The sequence below is a fragment of the Hyperolius riggenbachi genome, chromosome 1 (genome assembly GCF_040937935.1).
Source record: "Hyperolius riggenbachi isolate aHypRig1 chromosome 1, aHypRig1.pri, whole genome shotgun sequence".
Lineage (NCBI taxonomy): Eukaryota > Metazoa > Chordata > Amphibia > Anura > Hyperoliidae > Hyperolius > Hyperolius riggenbachi.
In genome coordinates this window covers 162,731,952-162,750,123 of record NC_090646.1, presented here as the reverse complement: position 1 = coordinate 162,750,123, position 18,172 = coordinate 162,731,952, and the positions used below count along the sequence as shown (strand labels likewise).

Below are 18,172 nucleotides of genomic sequence, written 5' to 3'. Positions count from 1 at the left end.
TAATACATGCCTCCATAATTAAAACTCATGTATTGTATTTGCCCATATGTCCTGGTTATTACACCATTAAAATTATGTCCCTATCACAATGTATGGCGAAAATATTTTATTTGGAAATAAAGGTGCATTTTTTCCGTTTTGCATCTATCACTATTTACAAGTTTAAAATAAAAAAAAATTAGAAATATTTCATCTTTACATTGATATTTAAAACGTTTAGACCCTTAGGTAAATATTTACATGTTTTTTTTTTTTTATTGTAATGTTTTTTTGTTTTTTTTTTGTGTATTAAACATTTTATTTGGGTATTTTTGGGAGGGTGGGATGTAAGCCATAGTTTTATAATGTAAATGTGTCTTGAGTTTTATTTTTTTCACTTTTAGTTGTAGTTTTACTGTTTGGCCACAAGAGGGCGGCCATGAGTTTGTGTACATGACGTCACTCTAAGCGTAACATACACTTAGAGCGACGTATGGGGGACGTTACAGCCAGAAAAAGCGCAGCTTCCAAGAGAAGCTGTCGCTTTTTCAGCGGGGGAGAGGAATCAGTGATCGGGCACCATAGCCCGATTCACTGATTGCTAGGCTAACGAACTGCGGCCGGGAGCGAGCGGACGCGCACATGGCCTCCTGGGCGTAGCTAGTACGTCCAGGAGGCCAAAGTGGTTAAAGTGAACCTAAAGTCTGGCCAAAAAAATGAGATTAACTCACCTGGGGCTTCCCTCAGCCCCCTGGTCCAGGACCCGCCGGCGAACACTTCCAGCTGCAAGGGCTCCTGGCCGCAATAGCAGCATAGGGGGCGATATACAGGCTGGGAACGCGAACAATCACTCGCGTTCCCATGCCTGTCGGCCATGCGGTGACGGCCAAACCAGAAGTGTTCGCCGGCGGGTCCTGGACCATCGGAGCGGGGCTGCGAGGGTACCGATCGGATGCAGGGGGCTGAGGAGAGCCCCAGGTGAGTTAATCTCATTTTTTTGGCCAGACTTTAGGTTCACTTTAAGGACCAGGGCATTTTACATGCAGGGGACGGGGCACATTTGGGGAGGGGGGGGGAGTCAGGCAGCCGGGTCCCTAATATTGTTAGGTAGGCATTAGTGTCCCCAGTGTAGCCAGGTGTCCCCCGTATTGCCAGCAGCCTTTACTCACCTTCCAGGCTCTAGCGATGAGCAGCTCTAGCCCCCTCCGCTCAGACCGTTATCCTCGCTCACACTAGCTTTAAGTTCTAGTTTGCAGCTTGATGATTTCATCAAGCTGGGACCCGACACTTATGTCAGAATGAGCAGAGATGCCGGCCAGAGCGGAAGGGAGCGACGATCTACGCCAGGAAGGTGAGTGGATCTTCTTCTTCCCCTCCTACCGCCACAGCTGCTCTAATAGTGATCACTACGATCTGCCGGCGACCACGTAATCAGGAGCCAATCGCGATGGCTCCTGATCACTGAGGGTAGATGTCAGCTGTCATATGACAGCTTAATCTCCCCTCTCAGGTGCGCACGATCATGTCGAAAGTGCGGTGTAGGATTAACTACCACCACGATATACAGTGGCTTGCAAAAGTATTCGGTTCCCTTGAAGTTTTCCACATTTTGTCATATTACTGCCACAAACATGAATCAATTTTATTGGAATTCCACATGAAAGACCAATACAAAGTGGTGTACACATGAGAAGTGGAACGAAAATCATACATGATTCCAAACATTTTTTACAAATAAATAACTGTAAAGTGGTGTGTGCATAATTATTCGGCCCCCTTTGATCTGAGTGCAGTCAGTTGCCTATAGACATTGCCTGGTGAGTGTTAATGACTAAATAGAGTGCACCTGTGTGTAATCTAATGTCAGTACAAATACAGCTGCTCTGTGAGGGCCTCAGAGGTTGTCTAAGAGAATATTGGGAGAACACACAAGACAGGTCAGGGATCAAGTTATTGAGAAATTTAAAACAGGCTTAGGCTACAAAAAGATTTCCAAAGCCTTGAACATCCCATGGAGCACTGTTCAAGCGATCATTCAGAAATGGAAGGAGTATGGCACAACTGTACACCTACCAAGACAAGGCCGTCCACCTAAACTCACCGGCCAAACAAGGAAAACGCTGATCAGAAATGCAGTCAAGAGGCCTATGGTGACTCTGGACGAGCTGCAGAGATCTACAGCTCAGGTGGGAGACTCTGTCCATAGGACAACTATTAGTCATACACTGTACAAAGTTCGCCTTTATGCAAGAAGAAAGGCATTGTTAACAGAAAGCATAAGAAATCCCGTTTGCAGTTTGCCACAAGCCATGTGGGGGACACAGCAACCATGTGGAAGAAGGTGCTCTGGTCAGATGAGACCAAAATGGAACTTTTTGGCCAAAATGCAAAACGCTATGTGTGGCGGAAAACTAACACTGCACATCACTCTGAACACACCATCCCCACTGTCAAATATGGTGGTGGCAGCATCATGCTCTGGGGGTGCTTCTCTTCAGCAGGGACAGGGAAGCTGGTCAGAGTTGATGGGAAGATGGATGGAGCCATCCAGGGCCGGATTTGTGGGCAGGCCTCCAAGGCCGGTTCCTAGGGCGCCTGGGAGGTTAGGGCGGCAGTCCTGCAGAGTGTTTGATTCCTATTTGTGTTGGCTCACCCCGCTGTATGTTTACCGCTGCCCGCCCGCCGAACTAATATCGGTATGTAGACTGCCGCCGCCGCCTCCTCCTTCTGTCAGCCACCCTTGCTCGATGTCGGCCAGGTGACATGATGTAATGCGCCCTCCAATCAGCGCTGGCTGCAGCGTACAGTGTTGACAGATGAAATTGCCGTGCATGGGGCAGCGCCGTAAACAGGAAGTGATGTCACGGGTTACTTCCGGTCACTTCCTGTATTTGAAGTGTACGGCGTGCGTGGCTCCGTGCATGGCAATTTGCTCTGTCAACACTGTGAGCTGCAGCCAGCGACGATTGGAGGGCGGATTACATCCTGTCACTGGGCAGACATCAAGCGAGGGTGGCTAACAGAAGGAGAGCACTGCAGGTAAGCCACTGCTCTCCGGGGTGGATGCTGCCTATTCTGTAGTGGTAGGAAAGGGAGGGCATTTAACTTGAAATACCAAATTACACAGAGAGAGGACAGATCTGGGTAACTGTACTGGAACAGGGGAGGACATCTAACTTGTAAAACTGTACTGGGGAGGGACATGTGGGTAGCTGTTGTATTGGGGGTGATGGAGAGGACATCCAGCTTACTGTACTGGGGAGGGGGGCATCTGGGTAACTATACTGTAAGGAAGGGGGGGGGGCATCTAGCTTGTTGTACTGGGGAGGGGGGGGGGGCATCTGGAAACCTATACTGTGTTGGGGGAATGGGGGGGGAGTGTCTAGCTTGCTGTACTGGGGAAGGGGGGGGGGGCATCTGGAAACCTATACTGTGTTGGGGGAATGGGGGGGGAGTGTCTAGCTTGCTGTACTGGGGAAGGGGGGGGGGGCATCTGGAAACCTATACTGTGTTGGGGGAATGGGGGGGGAGTGTCTAGCTTGCTGTACTGGGGAAGGGGGGGGGGGGGCATCTTGAAACCTATACTGTGTTGGGGGAATGGGGGGGGAGTGTCTAGCTTGCTGTACTGGGGAAGGGGGGGGGGCATCTGGAAACCTATACTGTGTTGGGGGAATGGGGGGGGAGTGTCTAGCTTGCTGTACTGGGGAAGGGGGGGGGGCATCTGGAAACCTATACTGTGTTGGGGGAATGGGGGGGGGAGTGTCTAGCTTGCTGTACTGGGGAAGGGGGGGGGCATCTGGAAAGCTAAACTGCACTGGGGGTGAGGGACATCTAGCTTTCTGTATTGTACTGGGGAAGGGGGGCATCTGGGTAGCTATACTGTATGGGGGGCATCCTGGTAGCTATAGTGTATGGGGGGGGGGGGGACAGAGAGGGCATATAACTTGCTATACTGTGCAGAGGGGGTCATCTGGGTAGCTCTACTGTATTGGGGGATGGCGAGGGCATCTAGCTTGCCATACTGTACTGGGGGACATCTGGGTAGCAATACTGTATTGGGGGATGGCGAGGGCATCTAGCTTGCCATACTGTACTGGGGGACATCTGGGTAGCAATACTGTATTGGGGGATGGCGAGGGCATCTAGCTTGCCATACTGTACTGGGGGACATCTGGGTAGCAATACTGTATTGGGAGGGATGGGGAGGGCATCTAGCTTGCCATACTGTACTGGGGGACATCTGGGTAGCAATACTGTATTGGGGGATGGCGAGGGCATCTAGCTTGCCATACTGTACTGGGGGACATCTGGGTAGCAATACTGTATTGGGAGGGATGGGGAGGGCATCTAGCTTGCCATACTGTACTGGGGGACATCTGGGTAGCAATACTGTATTGGGGGATGGCGAGGGCATCTAGCTTGCCATACTGTACTGGGGGACATCTGGGTAGCAATACTGTATTGGGAGGGATGGGGAGGGCATCTAGCTTGCCATACTGTACTGGGGGACATCTGGGTAGCAATACTGTATTGGGGGATGGCGAGGGCATCTAGCTTGCCATACTGTACTGGGGGACATCTGGGTAGCAATACTGTATTGGGGGATGGCGAGGGCATCTAGCTTGCCATACTGTACTGGGGGACATCTGGGTAGCAATACTGTATTGGGAGGGATGGGGAGGGCATCTAGCTTGCCATACTGTACTGGGGGACATCTGGGTAGCAATACTGTATTGGGAGGGATGGGGAGGGCATCTAGCTTGCCATACTGTACTTGGGGAAGGTGGGTGCACCTGAGTACCTGTACTGGATGAGCCATCTGGCTGCTGAAAGGAAGGGGGGGGGCATCTGGCTACATAATACTGTAATATAAAGCACATGGCTATTTGATTATTTTATTTTGAGGAACCTGACTAAATTTCTTTTGTCTGTAGGCATGTGCCTGTTTAATTATTTTATCTGGATACTTGTGGCTACTTAATATTTTTATCTGGAGGCATGTAACTACTTTTTTTTTTCTTTGGCACCTAGTTCGTGAATTCTTTTATCTGGGGGCATGTGACTACTGTTATTATCATTTAGTATTTATATAGCAGTGGCATCTTCTGTAGCGCTGTACAGAGTATATTGTCTTGTCACTCACTGATTGGGATGAAGTTACAACCTTGTTTAAAATTCTTCTTTAATCTTAATCTTCTTTAAATTCATAGCAAATCTTTAAGGGAACCTGAAATGTTAGGAGTAGGGAGGCTGCCATCTTCACTCTCTGTTAGCACAAAAGCCAGGAAACTACTGGCATTGTTTGATGTACAGGCAGCCCCCTTCATGGGTGGTGTTTAGAGGCCATAGAACTCTGTAATCTGGGGAACCCAGCTGCTTTTTCTTGGATAAAGATCTGTATAAATTGTTGGGGGGGGGGGGGGGAGCTGTGAACGGGGGCACCTGGTGATAGTGGGCCTTGGGCGGCAAAAAGGAGAAATCCGGCCCTGGAGCCAAATACAGGGCAAACTTGGAAGAAAACCTCTTGGAGACTGCAAAAGACTTGAGACCGGGGCGGATGTTCACCTTCCAGCAGGACAATGACCCTTAAGATAAAGCCAGGGCAACAATGTAATGGTTTAAAACAAAACATATGTATGTGTTAGAATGGCCCAGTCAAAGTCCAGATCTAAATCCAATCGAGAATCTGTGGCAAGATCTGAAAACTGCTGTTCACAAACGCTGTCCATCTAATCTGACTGAGCTGGAGCTGTTTAGCAAAGAAGAATGGGCAAGGATTTCAGTCTCTAGATGTGCAAAGCTGGTAGAGACATACCCTAAAATACTGGCAGCTGTAACTGCAGCAAAAGGTGGTTCTACAAAGTATTGACTCAGGGGGCCGAATAATTACGCACACCCCACTTTGCAGTTATTTATTTGTAAAAAATGTTTGGAATGATGTATGATTTTCGCTCCACTTCTCACCTGTACACCACTTTGTATTGGTCTTTCACGTGGAATTCCAATAAAGTTGATTCATATTTGTGGCAGTAATATGACAAAATGTGGAAAACTTCAAGGGGGCCGAATACTTTTGCAAACCACTGTATATATATATATATATATATATATATATATATAGATAGATAGATAGATAGATAGATAGATAGATAGATATACTGTAGATATACACATACATAAAAAATATACATACACACACGTATATATATTACGGCCAGAACCTGAAGTTGGATCTGGCCGGTCAATATGCAAACTAGCCGGCTACTGCAGCCAGTTTAAAAAGTACTTACTCCTTTGAAACTTTGGCCAGCCAGCCCAGAACCCTACCTGACAAGCATCAGCCAGCCAAGTCCTGAAGAAAGGCTTTTTTGGAGCAGTGGAACAAAGTGCACTAGTACATTCCCTGACCCCTCCCCCTTACACCCTGTGCCCTCCTCTGACTTCTGTCTCCAGGAAGGAAATTTACAGCCACTCTACTTTCATGCTGTGTGTGTGGTCTCTGGCTTTTATTGCAGCCTGTATCAGTACTCGTTGCCATATGGGTAATATTTTAATATGGCAGTGAACACCGGCAACACAGTCTGCAATGCAAGCTGGAGACGCCATACACACACGTAAAGGAGAGAGTACAGGTTCGCTGCACAGACTGCCCTGTATATTTCCTCCCTGGAGACAGAAGTGAAAGGAGTCCATGGGTTCACACGCCTTGATAAAGGGGTCCCTGCGCAGCCCTCGAAACAATTGTTGCCACCTTTTGTGGAGACATAGCTCAATAAAAGAGCGTGCTTTTTGAAAAACTAAGTGCTGATATTCTTTGAAGACATAGAACTGAGAGGAGGATGTGGGGGTTGGGGTGGGCTGCCGGGGTATGCCGATACTGCCACTGAAACTTGTGCTGTATGCCTTTCTTCGCCACCCAATTCCTGACATTTCGCATTTTGGCCTGCCAAATTAGTAAGTTAAACACTAGTTTCTTTGCATTTTGGCCACAGTAGCCTGCCACTTCACATTGGCTAGCCAAATCCTGAAGTGGCCAAAGTTCTGGTTCTGGCTGAAAATCAGGTTGGAAAATATCTCCCCCCCCGCTTTATGCTCTATGCTTTATTTCATACAGTTTTTTATCAGTGTATGGGCAGCACAGTGGCATAGTAGATAGCACTGCAGTCTTGCAGTGCTGGGTTTCTGGTTCAAATCTAAGCCATGGCACTATTTGCACAAAGTTTGTATATTCTCCCTGTGTTAATTGACCCTAGACAACAATGGACATATGACTATGGTAGGGATTAAGGTGCGTACACACGCCATATTTCCACAAACAATGGGTCCGCCAGACCCTCCCGCTGGGCGGACATTCTGCCGAAAGTAGCATGTGTGTACGCTGAGCGGATTGTTCAGAAACAGCCTTATCAGTCTGCCGACAACGCATACACACGTGCTACTGTCTGCAGAACGTCCGCCCAGCGGGAGGGTCTGGCGGACCCGTCGTTTGCAGAAATATGGCGTGTGTACGCGCCTTTAGATTATGAACTAAGGGACATCTAGTGACAAGACAATATGCTCTGTGCAGTGCTGCGGAAGATGCCATTATATAGATACTAAGTAATAATAATAAGTGTGAAGAAAACCTTTTCTGGAATTGCTAAATAATTGCAGCCCAATTACAAGTGTAAGTAATTTCAGGGACATGCCCAAGTCGCTGATTCAAAGGTGTGTTGGAAATGGGCACCTGGGATATTTGGCCAGCATTTTTCCTTCAGCAGAAAACGTGCTTGGTAATTTTTTATTTCTGTAAGTCTGGGCTATTTGGTGTATACAGATGGTGGGGGGCTATCTAACTTATGCAAGCGGTGGGGCGTAAATGTGCATAAAACCTTTGAAACTGTCTATATACTTTAAATATACTTACCTAAAACTTGGAAAGGTAAGGGTTCCCTGGCAGCACTCACTGTTGTAATAAAACGTGCATAATCCATCTCTGTGGAAAAAATAAATGTGTTGGAAAATATATTAGCAACCACTGTATTTGTTAAAAATAAAGCTACACTTTTGTTGATAAATAAGCAACCACTGCAGTTTAGATGCCTCTTGTTATTTCAAAGTGCACAACTTGATTGTCACTCATGTGTACCCCTCCAGGTTCATACAGGTGTGTAACAAACGGGTTTGGTAAGGGCCTGACCCCACTAACGCAGTTGTGTCTGTTTTTCAGTTACACATCAATGTTACAGATCCTGAAAAGCGGACACAACTGCGTCAGTGGGCTCAGGCCCTTAGGGAACACCACAATGGCAGAGAAACACGACAGAATTTGCATAAGTTTAAACAGACATTTATTATAGAGTGCACCAGTGATGTAAGCCTAGCAATGCAGACAGCAATAGCAATATCCCCCAAACATCTCACCCTATCTATCAATCAACTAATGCTAATATATACAATAATGTACAGGGCCTATATACACGAAGCGCAGGACCAAATTGGCAAACAATAATTGTAGTCAAACAAGCCAAGTTTGGACATAATTGATCCGAGTACAGACAGGAAATCAAGTAACAGATCATGGGGGGCAAGAGACAGGAAAGGCCAGGAAGCTCCTCAGGGCAAGCAAACAGAAGTTCTGGCACTTGCTGCAAGCCAGAGCAGTCCTTATATTTCCTATGGCCACCTGCAACAGATTGCACTAGTAGCAGAAGGGTGGCGGCCTCTGCTGGTGGAAGAGAGTCCATACACATGGCTCTATGCGCCATCCACAGGCGAGGTCAGGAACAATAGACAGAGCCACCTGATGGTGGCTGGTAAAATAACCAAGGCGAGGACAAACCCAGGGCATGGAGTCTAAGTGACCACCCGGTCTTCATCAGAACGTCCTGCAAGGGTCGATGGTCTTTGCTGCCAGTGGCTACCAGGTGACAGTCCCTGGGCTTTTCCTAACGGTGGCAGAGAGAAAAAATATTTAACGTTGAGGGGACAAAAACTATCTGGAGCAGAGCAGGGTTTGGCTGCTTTACAGATGGGCACTTTATAATCACAGATTGGGCAGTAGAAAGTGAACACTAGGCTGAGCGACTGGCTGGGCTTGAGGCTGAGTGGCTGGCTGGGCCGTCCTTCGGCTGCCAAAAGCAAGGAATGTCTCTGTGAACTGGCCAGGAGCATATACATTTTCTGCAATCTTGCTGGGAATATTCAAATTCTCTATCAGCTGGCAGGGAGCATACACATTTTTTATCTGACTGGGAGCATACAATTTTTTTGAAGTCTGGCTGGGAGCATTCAAATGTTCTGTTATCTGACTGGGAGTATACACATCTTTGGCTATCTGGCTGGGAGCATGCACATTTTTGGCTGTCTGGTTGGGTGCATACACATTTTGTGCAATCCTGCTGGGAGCATACACATTTTCTGCTGTCAGGCTGGGAGCATACACATTTTCTATCTGACTGGGAGCATACACATTTTCTATCTGACTGGGAGCATTCAAATGTTCTGTTATCTGGCTGGAAGCATACAAGGTCTTAGGAGACAGTACCAGAGCCTGTGCGGGCTGCGCCATAGCTTGTGCGGACTGAACCAGAGTCTGTGCGGCCTGCACCACAGCTTGTGCGGACTGAACCAGAGTCTGTGCGGGCTGCACCACAGCTTGTGCGGACTGAACCAGAGTCTATGCGGGCTGCGCCACAGCTTGGTTGGACTGAACCAGAGTCTATGCGGGCTGCGCCACAGCTTGTGCGGACTGAACCAGAGTCTGTGCAGGCTGCCCCACAGCTTGGTTGGACTGAACCAGAGTCTGAGTGGGCTGCACCACAGCTTCTGCGGACTGAACCAGAGTCTATGCAGCCTGCCCCACAGCTTGGTTGGACTGAACCAGAGTCTGTGCTAGCTGCACCACAGCTTGTGCGGACTGAACCAGAGTCTGTGCGGGCTGCGCCACAGCTTGTGCGGACTGAACCAGAGTCTGTCCGGGCTGCACCACAGCTTGTGCGTACTGAAGATTCATGCTTACAAATTCCCTGGCTAATTACTAACTGCACTGAATCAATACAACTCTTTAGGAATATCTCATCCTTCTTTCTGCAATAATTTACAAATGCTTCCTCATAATCTTCTAATAAATAGATCAAACTCTGAACCATTTCCTTATCGAAAGGTGGGGAGTATTCATCCCGCACTGGGGGGGGGGGGGGGAAGCCACTTCCCTCAAGATTTCAACAAAAACCCGGGCCTTCTGTGTAGTGAACAGGCCTTGCTTACTTAAACCGTACATATTAGCTTAAAGGGACCCTGACCTCTAAAAATAAACGAAATTGGTACTTACCTGGGGCTTTCTGCAGCCCACCGTAGGTCGGGAGGTCCCCCAGGGTCATCCTGGCTCCTCTCCCGCTCCCTCCGCCGCATACCGCACCGGTGACACCTGAGCCGAGTGTCGAGCTCCCACTTCCTGAATCGGGATGCTCTTCGCCATCACGTTGGCCGCTGCGCGTCATCACGGTGACCGGCGTGACAGTACTGCGCATGCGCGGTTTAATTGCGCATGCGCAGTACTGTCAAGCCGGCCGCCATGATGACTGGGAGAGGAGCTGGACGACGCTGGGAGATCTCCCGACCTACGGTGGGCTGCAGAAAGCCCCAGGTAAGTACCAATTTCATTTATTTTTAGAGCTCGGAGTCCCTTTAACCACCTCGGCGTTCTGATTCCCAAGGATTTCTGTGCAAAAAGCGGTACATTTAATTTTCAGCACCTTTTTTCCTGTAACTTACCAAAATGAGCCAAGCAAGAGTTTAGTATACATTCTGAGTATAATAAAAGTGTCAAACACTAATTCTTGTCAAAAATAAAATAAAATTTATTAATGACAAACTGAAATACCTTGCATTTTTCCTCAATGCAGAAATATAAAGAAAATGCAGAAATAAATAAATCAATGCAGAAATAAATAAATGAAGGCAGAAACAAAACACTTCTTTAGTGTGGTAGATCTTGAAGCATGGTAATGCGCAAAGTGCCACGTCACAATCTGGGCAATAAGTGCGGGTCTCCTTCCGCATCTTTTTGCCATCCTTGTCCTTCTTATTGCAGCAAACAACGCACCTTCTTGTAGGGTTTGCTTTCTGTGGGGTCGGTGGCAAGTACTCCACAAAGTGTCTCCCTGAAAGCCGTGCCGGATTCACGACATATGATGCCCTGCGCCCCGGTCTAGATGTTGACTCTGGTGGGGGGTACTTCATGCAGATTGCTTCCGTCAGCTGCCAGACAAAGTCATGGTGGGGTACAGGCCTTACACAGCTTTTCTTGTATAGCACATAGCCATTCCACAAGCACTGCTCAAGTAAGTGGCGGAAATTTTTTTTATAATATTTCCGCTGCTGCTTGCGGACAGCCGGATAGAAGGTCATGGCTCCATCAGCCCTGTCCACACCCCCCATAGTGTTGTTGTAATCCAGTATGGCTTTGGGTTTATCCACCTCCTGTTTACTCCTGTTGGTGGTGCGGACAGTCTCGGCATTATGAATAGTGCTGAGGACCAGTGGTGCTCAAATACCCCATTTTAAAATTCGAGTTTGGTCGAATTCGAATAGTAAATTATTCGAGGTCCGTCGAATATTCGAGTTGAATAATTTTTACTATTCGATTCGACCTCGGACTTCGAGCTCACTATTCGAGTCGGTATTCGAGCTCATTATTCGAGCTGACTATTCGAATTGGCCTTAAATAGCTTCCAACACTTGTTTTGAGGGTGAATGATGCAAGAAACATCTTTTTTTCCATGTAACAACAGCAAGTGATTATGTGGGGATGTTCCTTTAAAAAAAATGGTGGAAAGAGAAGTTGTGTCCAGAATTTTGTTCAGTACTGTATATACTTCTTCTTCTTCTTCTTCTTTATCTTCTATATCTTCTTCTTCTTCTATATCTTCTTCTATATCTTCTTCTTCTATATCTTCTTCTATATCTTCTTCTTCTTCTTCTATATTGTCTTCTTCTTCTTCTTCTTCTTCTTCATCTTCTTCTTCTTCATCTTCTTCATCTTCTTCATCATCATCTTCTTCTTCTTCTTCTTCATCTTCATCTTCTTCTTCTTCATCTTCTTCATCTTCTTCTTCATCTTCTTCATCTTCTTCTTCTTCATCTTCTTCTTCTTCTTCTTCATCTTCTTCATCTTCTTCATCTTCTTCTTCTTCTTCTTCATCTTCTTCTTCTTCATCTTCATCTTCTTCTTCTTCATCTTCTTCATCTTCTTCATCTTCTTCTTCTTCTTCTCCTTCTTCTTCATCTTCTTCTTCTTCTTCTCCTTCTTCTTCTTCTCCTTCTTTTTCTATATCGTCTTCTTCTTCTTCACTTATTTCTCTTTTCAATTTTTTTTTTAAAGAAATGCAGCTATTTTTGAGCGTAACAAATAGCTGGTGGCGCACGCATGTTGGAAGCACCATTGTATGTGCTCCCTGGCAGTGGAAACACACAGACAGCAGGAGGTAAATTCAGCAGCAGGAGGAGGAGGATGAGTGTGTGGCAGCAGGCAGTCAATGAGGCAGGCAGCGTGACATAATAGCCCTGGTACCTAGCGGTGATACCAGGGCTGTAAATAAACACAGCAGGCAGGAGGTCCCAGACAGCGGTCGTGCAGCCCACATCGTGTCCAATACATAACTGGGACAACACAGTTTTCAACCCGGGCACCTCTGAAAAATTAAACCTTTTTTTTTTAATGGTTTTGTAGTTTTGGTTTTACAACCAATTACACAGATATGTAGCTATTGTTTGACGTAATAGCTGGTGGCAGAGTGGCAGCAGAATGTAATTCTGTGTACCCTGGCAGTGGGAAACACAGACCGACAGCAGCAGCAGCAGGAGGAATGGAGGAGTAATGTGAGCAGCTATTGTTTGACGTAATAGCTGGTGGCAGAGTGGCAGCAGAATGTAATTCTGTGTACCCTGGCAGTGGGAAACACAGACAGACAGCAGCAGCAGCAGGAGGAAAGGAGGAGTAGTGTGAGTGTGGCAGCAGGCAGGCAGCGTGACATAATAGCCCTGGTACCTAGCGGGTGATACCAGGGCTGTAAATAAACACAGCAAGCAGGAGGTCCCAGACAGCGGTCGCAGCCCACATCGTGTCCAATACACAACTGGGACAACACAGTTTTCAACCCGGGCACCTCTGAAAAATTAAACCTTTTTTTTTTTTTAATGGTTTTGTAGTTTTGGTTTTACAACCAATTACACAGATATATAGCTATTGTTTGACGTAATAGCTGGTGGCAGAGTGGCAGCAGAAGGTAATTCTGTGTACCCTGGCAGTGGGAAACACAGACAGACAGCAGCAGCAGCAGGAGGAATGGAGGAGTAGTGTGAGTGTGGCAGCAGGCAGGCAGCGTGACATAATAGCCCTGGTACCTAGCGGGAGATACCAGGGCTGTAAATAAACACAGCAGGCAGGAGGTCCCAGACAGCGGTCGTGCAGCCCACATCGTGTCCAATACACAACTGGGACAACACAGTTTTCAACCCGGGCACCTCTGAAAAATTAAACCTTTTTTTTTTTTTAATGGTTTTGTAGTTTTGGTTTTACAACCAATTACACAGATATATAGCTATTGTTTGACGTAATAGCTGGTGGCAGAGTGGCAGCAGAAGGTAATTCTGTGTACCCTGGCAGTGGGAAACACAGACAGACAGCAGCAGCAGCAGGAGGAATGGAGGAGTAGTGTGAGTGTGGCAGCAGGCAGGCAGCGTGACATAATAGCCCTGGTACCTAGCGGGTGATACCAGGGCTGTAAATAAACACAGCAGGCAGGAGGTCCCAGACAGCGGTCGTGCAGCCCACATCGTGTCCAATACACAACTGGGACAACACAGTTTTCAACCCGGGCACCTCTGAAAAATTAAACCTTTTTTTTTTTTTAATGGTTTTGTAGTTTTGGTTTTACAACCAATTACACAGATATATAGCTATTGTTTGACGTAATAGCTGGTGGCAGAGTGGCAGCAGAATGTAATTCTGTGTACCCTGGCAGTGGGAAACACAGACAGACAGCAGCAGCAGCAGGAGGAATGGAGGAGTAGTGTGAGTGTGGCAGCAGGCAGGCAGCGTGACATAATAGCCCTGGTACCTAGCGGGTGATACCAGGGCTGTAAATAAACACAACAGGAGGTCCCAGACAGCGGTCGTGCAGCCCACATCGTGTCCAGTACACAACTGGGACAACACAGTTTTCAACCCGGGCACCTCAGGAAAATTAAACCTTTTTTTTTTTTAATGGTTTTGTAGTTTTGGTTTTACAACCAATTACACAGATATATAGCTATTGTTTGACGTAATAGCTGGTGGCAGAGTGGCAGCAGAAGGTAATTCTGTGTACCCTGGCAGTGGGAAACACAGACAGACAGCAGCAGCAGCAGGAGGAATGGAGGAGTAGTGTGAGTGTGGCAGCAGGCAGGCAGCGTGACATAATAGCCCTGGTACCTAGCGGGTGATACCAGGGCTGTAAATAAACACAGCAGGCAGGAGGTCCCAGACAGCGGTCGTGCAGCCCACATCGTGTCCAATACACAACTGGGACAACACAGTTTTCAACCCGGGCACCTCTGAAAAATTAAACCTTTTTTTTTTTAAAATGGTTTTGTAGTTTTGGTTTTACAACCAATTACACAGATATATAGCTATTGTTTGACGTAATAGCTGGTGGCAGAGTGGCAGCAGAATGTAATTCTGTGTACCCTGGCAGTGGGAAACACAGACAGACAGCAGCAGCAGCAGGAGGAATGGAGGAGTAGTGTGAGTGTGGCAGCAGGCAGGCAGCGTGACATAATAGCCCTGGTACCTAGTGGGAGATACCAGGGCTGTAAATAAACACAGCAGGCAGGAGGTCCCAGACAGCGGTCGTGCAGCCCACATCGTGTCCAGTACACAACTGGGACAACACAGTTTTCAACCCGGGCACCTCTGAAAAATTAAACCTTTTTTTTTTTATGGTTTTGTAGTTTTGGTTTTACAACCAATTACACAGATATATAGCTATTGTTTGACGTAATAGCTGGTGGCAGAGTGGCAGCAGAATGTAATTCTGTGTACCCTGGCAGTGGGAAACACAGACAGACAGCAGCAGCAGCAGGAGGAATGGAGGAGTAGTGTGAGTGTGGCAGCAGGCAGGCAGCGTGACATAATAGCCCTGGTACCTAGTGGGTGATACCAGGGCTGTAAATAAACACAACAGGAGGTCCCAGACAGCGGTCGTGCAGCCCACATCGTGTCCAATACACAACTGGGACAACACAGTTTTCAACCCGGGCACCTCAGAAAAATTAAACCTTTTTTTTTTTTAATGGTTTTGTAGTTTTGGTTTTACAACCAATTACACAGATATATAGCTATTGTTTGACGTAATAGCTGGTGGCAGAGTGGCAGCAGAAGGTAATTCTGTGTACCCTGGCAGTGGGAAACACAGACAGACAGCAGCAGCAGCAGGAGGAATGGAGGAGTAGTGTGAGTGTGGCAGCAGGCAGGCAGCGTGACATAATAGCCCTGGTACCTAGCGGGTGATACCAGGGCTGTAAATAAACACAACAGGAGGTCCCAGACAGCGGTCGTGCAGCCCACATCGTGTCCAATACACAACTGGGACAACACAGTTTTCAACCCGGGCACCTCAGAAAAATTAAACCTTTTTTTTTTTTAATGGTTTTGTAGTTTTGGTTTTACAACCAATTACACAGATATACAGTGGAGGAAATAATTATTTGACCCCTCACTGATTTTGTAAGTTTTTCCAATGACAAAGAAATAAAAAGTCTCAGAACAGTATCATTTCAATGGTAGGTTTATTTTAACAGTGGCAGATAGCACATCAAAAGGAAAATCGAAAAAATAATCTGTATTGTTAAAATCGCACAAAAGTAAACATACCAGTGCGTTAGGGGACATCTCCTATTACCCTCTGTCACAATTTCGCCGCTCCCCGCCGCATTAAAAGTGGTTAAAAACAGTTTTAAAAAGTTTGTTTATAAACAAACAAAATGGCCACCAAACCAGGAAGTAGGTTGATGTACAGTATGTCCACACATAGAAAATACATCCATACACAAGCAGGCTGTATACAGCCTTCCTTTTGAATCTCAAGAGATCATTGTGTGTTTCTTTCCCCCTGCATCTCTCATGCACTGAAGTTTCAGGCTGCTCTTTTCTTCCTGCAAACAGCTTTGCCCTTGTCTGTAATTCTTCAGTATGTGAAAGCCCAGCCAGCTCAGAGGACGATTTATCCAGCTTGTAAAAGACAAGAGAGAAGAGAGAAGCTGCCCTAATCTAAATAACACACAGGCAGTGTGCATAGAGGGGCCTGGAAGGGGGAGTTCATAGCAGAACCACAACACTGAAGAACTTGGCAGCCTTCCAGACACAGGCTGACAAGTCTGACAAGGGAAAGATACATTGATTTATTACGGAGACTGTGATAGTAGAACGTGCTGCAGTAAGCCAGAACACATTAGAATAGCTTTTGGAACTTGTAGGATGATAAAAAACAGGATGCAATATTTGTTACCGAGTCTCTTTAAATAAAAGATAGCAACTGATTTGCATTTCATTGAGTGAAATAAGTTTTTGAACCCTCTAACAATAAAAGACTTAATACTTAGTGGTAAAACCCTTGTTTGCAAGCACAGAGGTCAAACGTGTCTTGTAATTGATGACCAAGTTTGCACACATTTTAGGAGGAATGGTGGTCCACTCCTCTTTGCAGATCATCTCTAAATCCCTAAGGTTTCGAGGCTGTCTCTGTGCAACTCTGAGCTTGAGCTCCCTCCATAGGTTTTCTATTGGATTAAGGTCCGGAGACTGACTAGGCCACTCCATGACCTTAATGTGCTTCTTCTTGAGCCACTCCTTTGTTGCCTTTGCTGTATGTTTTGGGTCATTGTCGTGCTGGAACACCCATCCACGACCCATTTTCAGTTTCCGTGCAGAGGGAAGGAGGTTGTCGTTCAGGATTTCACGATACATGGCTCCGTCCATTTTACCGTTAATGCGATTAAGTTGTCCTGTGCCCTTAGCAGAAAAACACCCCCAAAGCAAAATGTTTCCACCCCCATGCTTGATGGTGGGGACGGTGTTTTGGGGGTCATAGGCAGCATTTTTCTTCCTCCAAACACAGCGAGTTGAGTTAATGCCAAAGAGCTCTATTTTGGTCTCATCAGACCACAGTACCTTCTCCCAGTCCCTCACAGAATCATTCAGGTGTTCATTGGCAAACTTCAGATGGGCCTGCACATGTGCCTTCTTGAGCAGGGGGACCTTGCGAGCCCTGCAGGATTTTAATCCATTGCAGTGTAATGTGTTTCCAATGGTTTTCTTGGTGACTGTGGTCCCTGCTAATTTGAGGTCATTCACTAACTCCTCCCGTGTAGTTCTAGGATGCTTTTTCACCTTTCTCAGAACTATTGACACCCCACGAGGTGAGATCTTGCGTGGAGCCCCAGTGCGAGGTCGATTGATGGTCATTTTGTGCTCCTTCCATTTTCGAACAATCGCACCAACAGTTGTCACCTTCTTTCCTAGCTTCTTGCTAATGGTTTTGTAGCCCATTCCAGCCTTGTGCAGGTCTATAATTTTGTCTCTGGCATCCTTGGACAGCTCTTTGGTCTTTCCCATGTTGGAGAGTTTGGAGTCTGCTTGATTGATTGATTCTGTGGACAGGTGTCTTTTATACAGGTGACTAGTTAAGACAAGTGTCCTTAATGAGGGTGACTAATTGAGTAGAAGTGTCTAATCAATCTGTGGGAGCCAGAACTCTTAATGGTTGGTAGGGGTTCAAAAACTTATTTCACTCAATGAAATGCAAATCAGTTGCTATCTTTTATTTAAGGTTATTTTTTCGATTTTCCTTTTGATGTGCTATCTGCCACTGTTAAAATAAACCTACCATTGAAATTATACTGTTCTGAGACTTTTCATTTCTTTGTCATTGGACAAACTTACAAAATCAGTGAGGGGTCAAATAATTATTTCCTCCACTGTATAGCTATTGTTTGACGTAATAGCTGGTGGCAGAGTGGCAGCAGAAGGTAATTCTGTGTACCCTGGCAGTGGGAAACACAGACAGACAGCAGAAGGGCAGTACACAGCAGCCCACTGTAGTTGTAAAATGTGTGGCTGCAGGTGATGTAATAGTCAAAGTGAACCAGGCTGGCTTAGTGAGCAGGAGCCAGG

The 18,172-nt window shown here is 46.5% G+C and overlaps 1 protein-coding gene across 1 annotated transcript in view; it reads right to left on the bottom strand.

Moving 5' to 3' along the window:
* The window catches only part of LOC137563123 (kynurenine/alpha-aminoadipate aminotransferase, mitochondrial-like), a 64,820-nt gene extending 47,206 nt beyond the window's left edge, over window positions 1–17,614 (bottom strand). Inside the window, exon 1 of the mRNA XM_068275236.1 lies at window positions 17,497–17,614. Within this exon, the coding sequence (XP_068131337.1) occupies window positions 17,497–17,614 (118 nt within the window). The remainder of the gene's footprint in view (window positions 1–17,496) is intronic.
* Window positions 17,615–18,172: the final 558 nt, after the last annotated feature.